The sequence below is a fragment of the Felis catus genome, chromosome F1 (assembly GCF_018350175.1).
Source record: "Felis catus isolate Fca126 chromosome F1, F.catus_Fca126_mat1.0, whole genome shotgun sequence".
NCBI lineage: Eukaryota > Metazoa > Chordata > Mammalia > Carnivora > Felidae > Felis > Felis catus.
The window spans coordinates 28,356,490-28,372,495 of NC_058384.1; the positions used below are offsets into that span (position 1 = coordinate 28,356,490).

General features: G+C 38.8%; 1 protein-coding gene across 3 annotated transcripts in view; it reads right to left on the minus strand.

The window, feature by feature from the left end:
* Positions 1–13,657: 13,657 nt before the first annotated feature.
* KCNK2 (potassium two pore domain channel subfamily K member 2) overlaps positions 13,658–16,006 on the minus strand; it is a 195,653-nt gene continuing 193,304 nt past the window's right edge. For all 3 annotated transcript variants that reach the window (XM_019821797.3, XM_003999292.5, XM_019821798.3), the window contains exon 7: positions 13,658–15,835. In XM_019821797.3, the coding sequence (XP_019677356.1) occupies positions 15,518–15,835 (318 nt within the window). In that variant the 3' untranslated portion in view covers positions 13,658–15,517. The remainder of the gene's footprint in view (positions 15,836–16,006) is intronic.

The following is a 16,006-nucleotide window of genomic DNA, read 5'->3' on the forward strand; positions in this document are numbered from 1 at the left end:
GAACAAATAATCCTAAAATTTGTATGGAACCAGAAAAGACCCAAATAGCCAAAGCAATCTTGAAAAAGAAAACCAAAGCAGGAGGCATCACAATCCCAGACTTCAAGCTATACTACAAAGCTGTAATCATCAAGACAGTTTGGTACTGGCACAAGAACAGACGGATCAATGGGACAGACTAGAGAACCCAGAAATGGACCCACAAATGTATGGGCAACTAATCTTTGACAAAACAGGAAAGAATATCCAATGGATTCAAGACAGTCTCTTCAGCAAGTCGTGCTGGGAAAACTGGACAGCAACATGCAGAAGAATGAGCCTGGACCACTTTCTTACACCATACACAAAAATAAACTCAAAGTGGATGAAAGACTTCAATGTGAGACAGGAAGCCATCAAAATCCTCGAGGAGAAAGCAGACAAAAACCTCTTTGATCTTCCCTGCAGCAATTTCTTACTCAACACATCTCTGGAGGCAAGGGAAACAAAAGCAAAAATGAACTACTGGGACTTCATCAAAATAAAAACCTTCTGCACAGTGAAGGAAACAATCAGCAAGACTAAAAGGCAACTGATGGAATGAGAGAAGATATTTGCAAGTGACACACCAGGTAAAGGGTTAGTAACCAAAATCTACAAAGAACTTATCAAACTCGACACCCAAAAAACAAATAATCCAGTGAAGAAATGGGCAAAAGACATGAATAGACACTTCTCCAAAGAAGACATCCATATGGCCAACTGACACATGAAAAAATGCTCCACATCACTCATCATCAGGGAAATACAAATCAAAACCACAGTGAGATACCAGCTTACACCTGTCAGAATGGCTAATATTAACAACTCAGGCAACAACAGATGTTGGCGAGGATGTGGAGAAAGATGATCTCTTTTGCATTGTTGGTGAGAATGCAAGCTGGTGCAGCCACTCTGGAAAACAGTATGGAGGTTCCTCAAAAAACTAAAAATAGAACTACCCTACGACCCAGCAATTGCACTACTAGGCATTTATCCAAAGGATACAGGTGTGCTGTTTCAAAGGGACACATGCACCCCCATGTTTATAGCAGCACTATCGACAATAGCCGAAGTATGGAAAGAGCCCAAATGTCCATAGATGGATGAATGGATAAAGAAAATATGGTATATATATACAATGGAGTATTACTCGGCAACCAAAAAAATGAAATCTTGCCATTTGCAACTACGTGGATGGAACTGGAAGGTATTATGCTAAGTGGTTAGTCAGAGAAAGACAAAAATCATATGACTTCACTCATATGAGGACTTTAAGAGACAAAACAGATGAACATGAGGGAAGGGAAACAAAAATAACATAAAAACAGGGAGGGGGACAAAACATAAGAGACTCATAAAAATGGAGAACAAACTGAGGGTTGCTGGAGGGGTTGTGGGAGGGTGGATGGGCTAAATGGGTAAGGGGCATTAAGGAATCTACTGAAATCATTGCTTCACTATATGCTAACTAATTTGGATGTAAATTTTAAAAAATAAAAAATAAAGTTTAAAAAAAACCATTTCTTTGGGGTAATATCCCAGAAGTTAGAAGAATTTAAAAACACTGGGGTAATATTTATGTTTCTTTTGAAAATATATTCTATTTCTAATTGGGTTTCAAGAGACAGTTCCTTTAGGTCTGAGACCAGTGGGAAGTATATTTGGAGGCAAATGAGACTCCTGAAACCACTAATATTCCAGGCTGTATCAATCTTCATATTCTGCATTCTCAGAGGGCTGGCACTAATTAAAGTCTCCCCTATTAATTTTAATTGATGAAAGAAAGAAATATGGCTTCTGAATAGATGTAATTGGATATGCTGTAGTTACCAACTTTTTTGAGATGATTACATCTAATCTAATTTCAGAGTCAGACATATATATAGATTTGTTTAAAAGGTAAAGGATGATTCCTGGGTATATTTCATTTATGGTCAGCATCAGCGCCAGGGCTGTTCCAGAATCTTCCCTGCCTCTGGGTCAGTCCTGTCATGTTCAGTTTTTTTCTTATCTAATAACCTAGTCCCTTGGGGTCTGAATGCTAAACAATTCTTTTTTGCAACTGGGCAACAAGACAGAGTAGAATATGCTTGCCTACTGAAATGATTTTTGGTAGCAGAAGCAAAGCTAAAAAAGAGTCACACAGAGATTTTCACCCAGATGTCCTTTAAAAAGTAAGGACAAGATAAAAAGTAGTGAAAAGATGCATATTTTATTTTATACTTAATATTCTTTAAAAATAGGACATTTTTGCTTTTATTTCTACAGTGAGGTGCAGGTATGATTTCCTGCCTTTGCTACAGTGATTCTGTTTCACTGGAAGTGTAGTTACTATTCCATGAAAATTTGTAAGTAGGATGAAAGTCACTTGTGAAGAGCCAGTGTAACATATACTTCTAATAATGAGTTTTCCGGGGCACCTGGGTGGCTCAGTCGGTTAAGCGGCCGACTTCGGCTCAGGTCATGATCTCGCAGTCCGTGAGTTCGAGCCCCGCGTCGGGCTCTGTGCTGACAGCTCAGAGCCTGGAGCCTGTTTCAGATTCTGTGTCTCCCTCTCTCTGACCCTCCCCTGTTCATGCTCTGTCTCTCCCTGTCTCAAAAATAAATAAAACGTTAAAAAAAATAATGAGTTTTCCTTTTTTTTTTGAGATGTACATTTTTAAAGAATGCAGAATGGGTTATGTATCATCTGTCCCTAAATTACTTCATTAGCTCACATCATCAAAAAGCTTAAACTTCTCTTGGAAACCCAAAATGATTTTCTTAAATATGCAGTCAAGTTCGGTTGGCTTAACTGACGGTATCAGTGTCTAACAGGTCTGTGCATAAATGTACCTTCGACTTCCGTCTGGAAGGTTCCTATACTTATAAATTCTCAATGGCTGTCCAAGGGAATGCTCCCAGAGGCCATAATCATCCATTACTTTATCCTTCCTGCAATTGTTACCATTTTATATTGAAGTTAGGGAAATCCTTTTGTCTAGAATAAAAGTGCCTCCAACCACAACCGACTGTACATAGAATCTACGTGTTATGTGAGCAATGAGTGGCATTTTCTTTGTGTAACTTTTTTCAGGAATATTAGTTAACTGACTTACCTCTAAAAATGTGAAAGATATATTTGCAAACTTAGAAGAGAAGAAAACAGGGACACCTGGGTGGCTCAGTCAGTTAAGCTTCTGACTCTTGGTTTCGGCTCAGGTCATGATCTCATGATTTCATGGGTTCGAGCCCCACACTGGGCTCAGTGCCGACAGGGCAGAGCCTGCTTGGGCTTCTCTGTCTCCCTCTCTCTCTGCCCCTCCCCCACTTGCACCATGTCTGTCTGTGTCTCAAAGATAAATAAACTTAAAAGAAGAAACCAAAGATGAACTTTGTGGAATTACACATTTATATACACATAATCTATGTGTAATTTTGTCCTTGTCCTCATTTCCTTGAGTGAAAACCAAGAGTGTAACCCAGTATTTCCCTAATTATCTTCCATTCTTCAGGATTATTAGCCATAGTAATAAGTATTACGGTAAGAGAAACTAATGTGGTTAAAAAAAAAGAAAATGATGGGTTAAACCATATGTGGTGGCTCAAAGTACAGTATGTCCACACATTGTTTGATGCTCACTTCAAAGTGCTGAGCCTAGTTCCCCTCCCTTTGTTAGCTTGGCTTAGTGATTCACGTCCAGCAAATAGAATAAAAGTGGAAGTGACTGTGTGTGACTTCACAAGATAGATTATCAGAAGCACTGTGGCTTCCTGCTTGCTTTCTCTTTCTCGGATCACTCATTCTGCGGGAAGCCAGCTGCCATGTCATGGGGACATTCAGAAGTGCTGTGAAGAGATGTATGTGGTAAGAAACCGAGGCCTCCTGCCAGCAGCCATTTGAGTGAGCCGTCTTTGAGGTTCATCTCCTTGCCCCAGTCAAGCCTGCATATGATTGCAGCTCTAGCCAATAGCTTGACTATAACCTCATGAAAGACCCTGAGCCAGACCACCCAGCTAATCATTCCCAGATTCCTGATCTTTAGAAACTCTGCGAGATAACAAATGTCTGTTTTAAGTTGCCAAATTTGGGGGTAATTAATTAATGAAGACTCTTCTTTTTTAAGTTTATTTAGTTATTTTGAGTGTGTGCGAGTGCAAGAGGGTGCATGCACACGCAGACGCCTGCAAGGAGGAGGGGCAGAGACAGAGGGGGAGCGAGAGAATCCTAAGCGGGCTTTGTGCTGTCAGTGCAGAGCCTGTTGCGGGTCTTGATCTTGTGAACCATGAGATCATGACCTGAGCTGAAATCAACAGTCAGATGCTTAACCAACTAAGCCACCCAGGTGCCCCTAATGAATACAGGTTCTTTACTGTAAGACTTCTGAAAGCTTTTAGCTTGGTGGTGTTAGTTGTGGACCTTCAAATTTTTCCACCACCGAACATTCTTTTGTCCCAAAGAAAACTAATGGGTAGTGCTTAACTAAATATTTTTGAGAAAGGCTGACATAGAGCTTTGATTCTTCACAGCCACATTAACAAGAGATCAGATCCACCTAGTTGAGTTACAATTTCAGAGCAATCAATTTAAAGAAATTTGAAAAAGCCCTGATACACTTGGTTAAGTAGGGTGCAGAAGTCAAAATCATCCCGTCTTTGAACTGTGGTGCATTTCCTACAGTGTGCAGATGGCATTGCTATACTTACGTGGCAGAAAATGATCAAGTTCTGATTAAGTATTTTTCTGCTAAGAGCCATTGCCAAAATAATTCATGAAAATTGGAATACCTCATTGTAATGTTGGTCATGTTCCATGGCTGATTGCAAGAAATTATCAAATTGCAAATGTTAAGCCTTTAAAATTCAGCCTTGCCATGAGGACAGCATTCACAAATTAATAGGAAATGTATTTTTTAATTCCTACACTGAGACACCAAGAGTGCTGTTTTGCTGAGGGAGATTTCTACTTGGATTCAGATGAGATAAGACCTTTCCAAAGTAGAATATACCATTGCAGCAGGCTTCCTCAGAGAACACATGGGGAAAAGGCTCAAAGAGGATTTACGTGACTCTCAGGGTAAAAGAGAAAGTCTTATTCCTAGGCCACTAGCTTCCAAAACGTGGACCTAACTAATGCAGGCTTGTGGCAAGCATAGCAGACGGAACTGCTTACTATCAGACCTTGGTTAAAATGGCTGCCCATAGATGAACAATGTAAGAATTTTAGACCACAATGTCAAAAAAGACTTTAATTCCACTTAATCTAAACCTAATCATGAAAAGTCTCTGTTTAGCACTGAATCCTGCAGGTCAAGTTAACTCAGGAGAAATTTTCAGGCAATTTAGGTGTTCTCATTCATTGGTTTCATTCCGTTGGTTTGAACAAAATTTCCACTGGTACCAAATCTCTAACAGCATTCCCTAGTTTGTGAGAATTTCTCAACTTCCTATATTTCGTCAGGTGTTTGTATGTGATTTCCCCTTGGTTGACATTACTTAACTCCTTACTACATCAAATACAATGGTTTGGCTCAGTGGGTTTCAACTAGGGGCAGTTGATCTTGAGGGGACCTATGACACCCTCCAGAGACATTTTCAGTACTCACAGTTTAGGGGATACTGCTGGCTTCTTGTGGGTAGAGGTCACTACGGCTGTCAAACATCCCACTATGTACAGAGCTCAGCCCACAGCAAAGAATCATCCAGTCCAAAATATCAATAGAACAAAGGTCAAGAAACTGATCTACTTGGAAGCCATGTTGTTAAATTTTCCCAAGTTGTGTGTTGTATTTTGTTGTTAACCATTCTTCCTTAATCACAGGTAATGTGTGTTTGAACTTCTATAATTTAGCTATTTTGTGACTGGTTTACCCAGCTTGTTTCACTTTGTAAAGTTGAAGCCAAGGAAAAAATCTTTAGATTTCTCTAGCCTATGCCACGACGATATCATTTCAATGCATTCAGTATTTTTGTGTCTTATGCTGCCATTTTTTTTTCCAGGTATAATTCTGAAAAGTTTCAGAATTATACCTGGAAAAAAAAAATGTCCCAAATGGAATGCAGAATAGTGATCAAACGTGAGGGTGGAACTGTCTCTAGGGAAAAGTTTGTTTTTTTTAAACTTTTTTTTTTTTTAACATTTATCCATTTTTGATAGAGACAGAGCAAAAGTCGGGGAGGGTCAGAGAGAGAGGGAGACCCAGAATCTGAAGCAGGCTCCAGGCCCCAGGCTCTGAGCTGTCAGCACAGAGCCCAATGTGGGGCTCGAACCTACAAACCACGAGATCATGACCCGAGCCGAAGTCAGATGCTCAACCGACTGAGCCACCCAGGCACCCCTGTTTTTAATTATAAACAATAAGGAAGGTTCTATAAATTCCCGAATGAATTGTGAATAGACTCATTTCTTGTTCTTAACCAATCTCAACAGAGGACCATCTCATGGCCAACCTCCTTGTGAGCCATGTCAAACTTGGCTGACCTCCACGTTCACCAAAAAATTTCATACCTATCATCTGCATATTCAATCTATAAAGTTTACCGATCCAAACTCAATTTACAATACACATGCCAGGAATTCAGTCAACTATCAGAGAATGACGCCTCAACATTTCTGCTCTCCAATTCTTATTGAAAACTGTGTTCATATAAATGAAAATTTGAGAAACTGTTTCTACCTAGTGTTCTATATTTGTTTCTCAAAATGTAAATCTTGACAAACTGGCAGATGGGGTATGCATGAAAGTGCAGTTTTCTGGGCTTTCCTCTATACCCACTTTACAAGCTTTTTCAGTGATAGGACTCAGAAATTTGCCTTTTAAAATCCAATTTTCTGGTTATTCTTAGAGACACTGAAGTTTGTAAAATATTGCTGCTATGGGAATTTAAAACATTACCAAGGCACATACCCAAAAGATGTGCACTTGAATCATATTATTGTGACCGTGCAGAAGAAGTGCTTTCACTAAACTAAAATTGATGCCATTGTCTTATATCTAGAACTAACATAAAGAACAGTCATGGAATCCACGATAACATTTTTGTAGGGATATTGTGTTCTGTTTCTCCTACATCTCTCTCTGCTACTTATATGAAGCCCCATGTAAAAATTTTATTTTTAGAACTCAGTCCTAGAACGGCTTTGTGTTCATGAGACACGGATATACTGTCTCATCATAGACAATGAGAATCAAATCACTAATAAGTGTTTTACTTTTCACTTTGGCCGCTTAGACACTGGGAGCTGTATTAAGTGGCTAGGAGTCATCACCTCTGTATTGAAATGTCTGTGTTTTATTTCTCTTTACCCTGGACTTGACCTTCTATTCCAGTAGGTAACGTCTAAAGTTGTCTTCAAAACGGAGTCTGAGATAGGGATTCAGATGCGTGTGATATTTGGGGGTGCACGCTCAGGAGAAAGGGAGTGAGGGAAGTAGGAGAGGGAGGGGAAGGTGCTAAGCAAGAATGTGGTCTCAGCTGGAGACTAGCCCCAACTTGGTCCCACAGAGAGCTCTGGTTTCAGCACAGACTGAGTACTACCTTAAGGAAGTATGTCTGCCTTTTGTTATCCTCCTGTCAATTATTGGCTGTGCCTCGTCCACAGTATGGTGCTGGGGCTGGGGCTGGGTAACCTCCCAGTGGTGGCTTCTGATCTGCAGAAGGTTGCTCTCCAGAAAAGGGGGCAGCTGTGAATGGGTAGCACCTAACACTGAGCACATCAGGACATGGGACTAACAGCCCAGCAAACTGGGGATCTAGCTCCAGCACCAACATTGTCCACCAAAGTTGTCATGTCCATTTTCATGTGTATTTTTCTACTTTAATGCATGAGTTAGTTTTATTTTTTATATTTTTATTATTTATTATTTTATTTATTATTTGTTATTATTTATTTAGTATTTATTATTATATATTTATTATTTATTATTATTTTATTCTTATTTTATTATTTATTTTTATTTTTTTATTTTTTAAAATTTTTAATTATTTTTATTTTTTTATTTTTCCTTTTCAAGAAAAGAGGATATCCTAGGAACATGTTAAGATTAACAGAACCAGGGGCACCTGGGTGGCTTGGTCGGTTAAGCATCCGACTTCGGCTCAGGTCATGATCTCACGGCCGTGAGTTCGAGCCCCGCGTCGGGCTCTGTACTGACAGCTCAGAGCCTGGAGCCTGTTTCAGATTCTGTGTCTCCCTCTCTCTCTGCCGCTCCCCTGTTCGTGCTCTGTCTCTCTCTGTCTCAAAAATAAATAAACGTTAAAAAAAAATTAAAAAAAAGATTAACAGAACCAAATGAAGTCATGTAGGCATGGCAAAATGAAGGACAAACATACATATATAAACATTTATATATATATATATATATATATATATATATATATATATAAACGTTTTTACCAGCAAAACATTTATATATATATATATATATTATGGTAATTATATATATATATATATATATTATGGTAAAAACTGTTTACCATAAAGAAAATGTAGACTTTGATTAATGTTTAGGTTGAAAATGCTCTAAGACCTTTTTATTTAATTCACATGAGAGGGTTTTCTGACTTACAATGAAATACTTGAAATGAAATACAATGAAATACAACTGACATATATCATTCAAAACCGGATTGACATTTAGAAGGGGCCTTTTACTTAACAATGTGGACTATGGTGACTTCAGCTTCTCACCGTTAACGTGAAATGCTTCTAACATCAGTGATTCCCACATTCATTTCTCTAGCTGGGATGCCTGACCTGAGAGCATTTGAGTATTCTAACTGCCCAGTGAGGGTTTTCACTTTGGTTGACCCTGCAGTCACTTTAAATTCAAAGTATCAGTCTCCCCTTCGAATCTTCTCCCGCTTTCCTCTAGCGCCATGTTCCTAATCCTAGATAAAAATGGCGGATGCACTGGCGTCTTCCAGTGCACCTCATATGGTTTAGACCCGAATCCCTTCCTCAGGGACTGCTGCAGATTTCTCTGACTTCCTCCCAGCTTTTTCTGCTTAGCATCTACCCCATACCATTGCCAGAGCGATCATTCTGAAAGTACAGATTGATTCATATCACTCCCCATTTTAATGTTTGAAATGTCTTTTCCAGTGTAAAATCCAAAATTCTCAGACAGGCATCATATTTCCTTCAGTGGAGTCTGGCTCCAGACTAAAATCCTAGTGTGATCTTTCAGGCTCAGCCACGGGCACTTAGATTCAAGGCTTCGCCTGGCGGGCATCATGGGGGAAGCCATTCTTCCCACAGCCAGCCCACTGGGATTTTCCAGAGGGAGTAGCAGTCAAGGACTCAGATACAGGGACCTCCTTACTGGGGCCTCAGCTGAGGCACTTTTTTTCACCCTGACTCAGTAACTTCCCACTGTTAGCCCTTCCCCCTTCCCTTGTGCCTTAACCTTCCAAGTCGATAAAAAGGCAAGAACCTTTCGTTCAGGGCTTCTCAGCACTGAGAAGATTCTGTGTATCTGTGCTGCATGTCAGTCTCTTACCCATGGGACTGCTATCTTCCAGAGAGCAGACATTTATTTGTCTTGGTATTTCCAGTAATTGGTGTAATAAAGGCTCTTGAAACATGTTGACCTGGTAAGCCATGAGCAGGGTAATATTTTGTTTGTACATACAACATAATCATTGAAAAGAGTCATACACTTGGCCAATCTACTTGGATATATCTAGACCGGCAATCTTAAGTTTCCTCAATGCATGTGTAAACTCTGAATTTCTGCACCTAAGAAACAAGAGGAGTTAATTAGATGTATTGACAGTATCTTGATACTTTATCTTTTCAACTCTGAAACATGTGGGCAATGATAAGACTTGAATCTGGACCAGACATTGCCACTGATGCTCATTTAAAATTTTTTAATAAAAATAAATAAACATACAGTTTAATGTCAATAATATTTAAAATATTTTAGATAAAGTAGACAGTATAATAAAAATCATGTATATACTACTCCCTATTAATTGTATAGTATATAAAAAGAAATACCATCTGCAAAATCCAGGCATGCACTACATGAACACCAATGTTTATTCTGTGAGTTAATTTCAAAATTATACCATGTAAGTGACTAATATTCTCTATTGGATACAGTTCAAAATGTGCCCAATAATGGATTTCTTCCCAGACTGATTATAAATTTAAGCATGAAAAAGCTGAATTTCATTTGGCAAGGAGAAAGAAATGTGTATTTAGTTTTCTACTAATAAGAGGCATCCATTTACTAGTATTAGCAAACATATTTTTATGATTAATTTCTAAACAAATTTTCAAGATTAAATTATAATTGAAAACTTTCAGTGGTATCTATTGTGAGCCAAATTTGGGGAATGGAAATAACGAAACCTTTGCTTACAAGGAGTAAACGTATGGCCAACTGAAAAGTCTCTCTGGTTGAACAATTGGCTTGGATCTTTTTCTACACAATAAGTCAGCTTGTAAGTTAATAGGAGAAGTAACTTGCTATTTGTATCCCATTTATTACTAACCCAGTAGAAGAGAACAAATGTCTGTGGAGCTTGAAAACCTGGGATACTTACAAGTATACCTCAGACTGTTACAACAATTAAACCTCTGTTTTATATTATTTGTTCACCACGTATTTTTGGAAACCTGCTATATGTACTTGGCTAGGATCTGGAAATAAAAGTAATAATTTTAGTAAGCTAAAACAAATGAGTTCTAGTGGGGAATATAGATAATCAAATAAGAATAGTGATGAATATCTAATCATAAGTTGAGGGAAATGAATAAGATTTTTATATAGTATATTGTAAAGGTACCTGTATTGGTGTCAGGGAAGGCTTATCAAAGGAAGTGATACTGGGTTCTGAAGGATGAGTAAAAGTTTGTTGGGTGAAAAAGTTGAGGTGTAAAAGGAGAGCAACCATTCCAAGCAAGGGGCCAGCATCAGCATAATGTAAAAGAAATCCAGCAGGGCTGGGATACAGAGGCTTAGGGAGTGATACAAGATGAATCTGAAGATGATGGCATAAAGCAGACCAGAAGGCCTTGGGCCATGTGAAGGATTTTGGTCTTCTATAAAATTGAAAGACAGTGGACTTAAATTGGAGAGTAGCACACTTAAATTGAAATTTGCACTCTACCATCAATGACCGGAGCAGAGAATGATGCAAAAGCAGTTAGTACAAGGGGAGATCTATGGTGGTAACTTGGATAAACATAGTGGCTGTGTACAAATTCAAGACATTTTCAGGATGCAAGACAGTAGGGCTTTGGTGAAAGGTGGTTATGGAGTTGACGGGGAGAAGACATCAAGGAGAATGCCCAACCAAATGGATGGCGGTGCCATTTGTTGAAATAGGTGACACCAAGAGGGTCAGGTCTGGGGAACAATTAGGAGAGTCTTGGATGTGTTGAAATGCCTTTGAGAAGTAGAGATCTCCAATGGAAATTGGATACATGGGTGTTGGGGTCAGAGCGAAATCCAAGTCTGAGTTCAAAAGAGAAAGAATAAAGACAAGGCAGTGAGGAATACTTTGGAAAGGAATGACAGATGAAAAGAAAAAAATAGTTGTATATTGAGACAAGCATAACACGGTGAAAATATTTTCTAATGCTAATACTAGGAAAATAACAAATGGTTTCATGAATATTAAAAATAGTAACAGCTAGGGTTTAGTGAACAAATAGTGTTGAGTCAAATAAAATAGCAGAGCCGAAACTCCTGGTCCTTGGAACTAATCCCTGCCTTATGGGAAGCTGTAGTTGAGATCTGGGCGGGGAAGGGTCAAGTGTGAAACAAAAGCTGGATAAACCTGGAGTGCCTGGGTGGCTTGGTAGGTTAAGCATCCAAATTCAGCTCAGGTTATGATCCTGCAGTTCATGAGTTCGAGCCCCGTGTCGGGCTCTGTGCTGACCTCTCAGAGCCTGGAGCCTGCTTCAGATTCTGTGTCTCCTGCTCTCTCTGCCCCTCCCCCCCGCTTGTGCTCTGTCTCTGTCTCTCAAGAATAAATAAAAATGTGAAAAAAAAAAGCTGGATAAACCTTTATGGTAGGGTGGGAGGAAGGAAGGAAGCACGTGGGGCTTATGAAAATTTCCCCTTAAAACCACAATGAAAACCACCTATTAAAAGTAACCAGGTTCCCTCTTGGAACTGACACAAGAGTATGTGCAAGGCCAGTACGTTTCACTATGAAAGTTTTACACATTTAAGTAAACTCATGTTAGAGCAAAATCATATATTAGTTTTAATGAAATTATGAGTATTCAAATAGAGACATCTTTTACTTTATACAAAAGCAAATTTGTACTCACATTTTAATAAAGAATGCAAACCACAAATAAGTTATGATTTTACTTAGAACAGCAAATGTTTTTTTTTTGAAAAAAGAAAACAAAAATAGAAGTTGATCTAGGTGTCCAGTTCCTAGGCGTAAATAGCTATATCAAATCTTTAGAATGGCTAAATTTGTTTGTTTTCGTATTCCATCTGAAATTTCACTTAGTCTGCTTGAACGTCTAGCCTTAAGAATCAAAGAATTCTACACATTTTTTACACAAAGGAGGGATTTAGTCTTCTTGTGTGTCACATGCTCCTTAGAATTTGAGAAAGAAACAAAGCCCTACAAACACACTGCTCCTACCTTTTTGATGGCCAAGACACAAATTATTCAGTTCCCTCCTGGCTTTAGAAGTTTCACTATTTCCTGTATTGCAAGAGTGAAGTGTTATTGAAAAAAGGGTGTGTGACATAGATTTGTATGAGAAATTGAAAGAACTCCAAAATAATCACTTTTACATTTAATAGCTATAAGGTAGAGGATTCTTGTCTAGAATCCATGTCTAAGATTTCATATCAAAGAGTTCCTGATCCTTGCTGATTCTAGTACTTAATTTTTTCCTCCGATATTCTTCAGGGCAAAACTCACTCAAACTGGTCTATTGGAAAAAAAAAAATTCACTAGAAGATTCTAGACTATGTTAAAACCTTTATCAATGTTCTTTCCACAGTAAACAAAGTAATTTTAAATTTACAAATTAAGTAAACAAAGCTTGAGGAAATAAAATGGATAAAATACACACTTTCTCTTAGATTTTCCCCAATTTTGAGGATAATGTTGGGAATGAGTTTTAAGCTATTTACTGAGCATCAGGGTGCATGGGGATGAATAAATAATATATTTATGTAAGACACTGATAAGGTATGTTCAAATATTTGGGGCATGAGGTTTAGAAATTTAGTTGGCAACTGCCTTCTGTAGGCTTCAACACTGCCAGGAGTTTTTATTTTTTGTTTTGTTTTGTTTTTTCCTTAGAAGAAAATATTCAGGTGCCTGTTTTTGGCATTCAGATTAACTCAGTGTCAAGACAGGGTCTAACAGTGATAAAATAAGCTATTGATATGTCATGATTTAATAGAAACAATCTTGAATTTATATGCAATTTAAAATACCCTATTTCAAAAGTGCAATTTCAGGATGTTTACTTTCAATTAACAGTCACCGAGAAGAACATTCTGTATTTGCCAAGGGTAGTGATACTGCATCAGAAATATTTCTTGAATATTATGAATGAAGGAGCCACAGAAAACTCAGCATGAAAAGTGACGTCCTGGAGTTCTACTCAGCTAGAATCCCTTCTGCATTCTCAGCAGCAAGCAGGACACTCAGAAAATGCTGACTTTAATTACAAACTTTATTTGTCAATACAATTCACAGTTTATACATGGTGCATTCCACCATATGAACTTTCAGAACAGTTATTGAGGAGATGAGTGTAGCTTTCTTTCTAAAAGAGCCTGACTTTCTAAAATTTTGGTTAGAATTTTTTAAGTTTATAAAAGTACCTTCAACAAGTTTACATAATATTTACATGTCTAGCTTAAATTTAAATTTTGGAAAATAAGCATCTATTTAGATGTGTTTTTTTTTAAAGATCCTGTTTATTTTTTAAGACCCTAATCTGAATGCTACTTATTCAGATATTTCCACCACTGTCACTCCCCAGAATAAAAGAAATGTTTTGTAATTGTATTTGGGGAAATCATCTTTCTGCATTTTAAAAATTATATATACAATGTACAGCAGATCTAAGTATGAAAATAAACGAGAGTAGCAATCTACTAGGTGCCTGTAATGAGTTTTTTCTGAATCTTGGAAACATCCAAAGAGTTACAGGATATAAAATTCAACTAAAAAGGGTTATCAGCATTTTCTATCTAAAAAAAAAAAAAAAAGCTCCCAAGATTTAAATTGTGCTATAACAGCTTTTCTCTAATGTCAAAGATGAATTATGCCTGCAATCTACATTTTTTTTCCATGTGCAATATATCACAGTGATCCCAGTTTCCACTTCTCCTCTCAAACTCAGTCGCAGCTCCAGAGGGACACCCACACAAGGCTAGGCTGTGCCCAACTCCAGCTACAGCGTCACCTCCTCTGTCTGGCGAAAGTCACCCAGGGAAAGAAAATCGTGTAAGCCTTCCACGTCAAAAAGCAAATAGGTGCTGGCAGTATAATGTTTATTAGCAAATGCCTCGTAACACATTATCGTGCTATCTTCTTTCACACCAATTGTCTTAAATCACCTCCAATACTATCCATGTCTGACAGCTTTCTCCTATCAGATCATATATATATATATATTTTTTTTCTTCCACCTTTAAAAAATGTAGTTATTAAATGATAAATTCCAAATACTGCCAGGAAAAAAGGGACTGTTTGGAGCCGCCAATTTTACCGGCCTGGAAATAATTACACTGTGTATATGTACCGCTGGTACCTGAGTCAAATAAATACTCAGAGGGACCATCTGTGCACCTCATTTCTTTGCAGTGCCTTTAACGCTAGAATTTCTGAGTGTTGCTTCAATGTCCATCTAATGTGGCATCTATTCCTTCTTCGGGCATCATCACTTCATTTTACACACTGTTTCCAGCAAGGTATGGTATTCAAACGGGAGTTGTGGGATAAAGGGCTGCAGAGGTGAGCCTAGGGGTAGGGCGGGGAAGGAGAAACCATACATTAGCTAGAGGGGTTCTGTTTCTTCGTAAGATAAGGCACTGACAGAAAATTTCTTAGGTAAAAGGCTGCATAAGAATCTCTTGCCATTTACAAAAAGAAATGTTGTCATCCATAAATGGTCCATATCTAGGCTCAGTTAGGTAGACCCTGAAAAGTTAAGGACTGATCCCTCAAAGCTACATTATTACCAGAAACAATTATAATTCATTCTGAGGCCTTATGGCACATTAGGAAAAGAGGGAGGAAAACAGTCTGGGCACAGAAAGGCATCAGACATTGCTTGTTTTATTCCACTTGTCAAAGAACGTGGACCGTTCAACAAGCGTCATCAAAAAGATAGTGCTGGCTCAGGATTCCAAATTCTCTTGATGGTTGATGACCATGATGGGTGTTATCTATTTTGTTTCCCCCTTGGAGCTCATGCACAATTTAAAAAATGCTACCAGCAACAGTCATTAAAGAGCATACAGAAGTCCTCACCTATGGCTACGCCTAAGGCTCTTCAAAGAGAGGGCTATTTAATGTTCTCGATCACCGCAATCTCCTCGCCTGCACAGTGGGGCGTCAATCCGTTCAAATAGATACTCTCAGTTTTCAGTAAGGGAGGCAGGACGTCCCTCTCGCTGGCCAGGTGATTCACGGACAGGGTCCTCCTGCACGGGGTCAGCTCTTGGTTGTGGTTCCCGGCGAGTTCCGCCGACAGCTTCCGCTTGATGGAGGTGGCGCGCTGGAACTTGTCGTAGATCTCCACGCTCAGGCGCCTCCTGGTCTCCTTGAACTCGGCGGTGACGTTTGCCGTCCACTCAGCGGCGTGGGCTCTGAACTCTCCCACCTGGAGCACGCACGCGGAGAAAACACAGAGAGACACCAACACGACAGTCAGCATTTTGTGTGCCTTCTCTCTCTCGAGCGTTTTATTGTGTTTTAAAAAGGAGATCGGAGCCTTTCGAAATACCGGAGGTCTGAGGATTGGTGTGATTACGCACGCGGTGCAGCGTGAGGC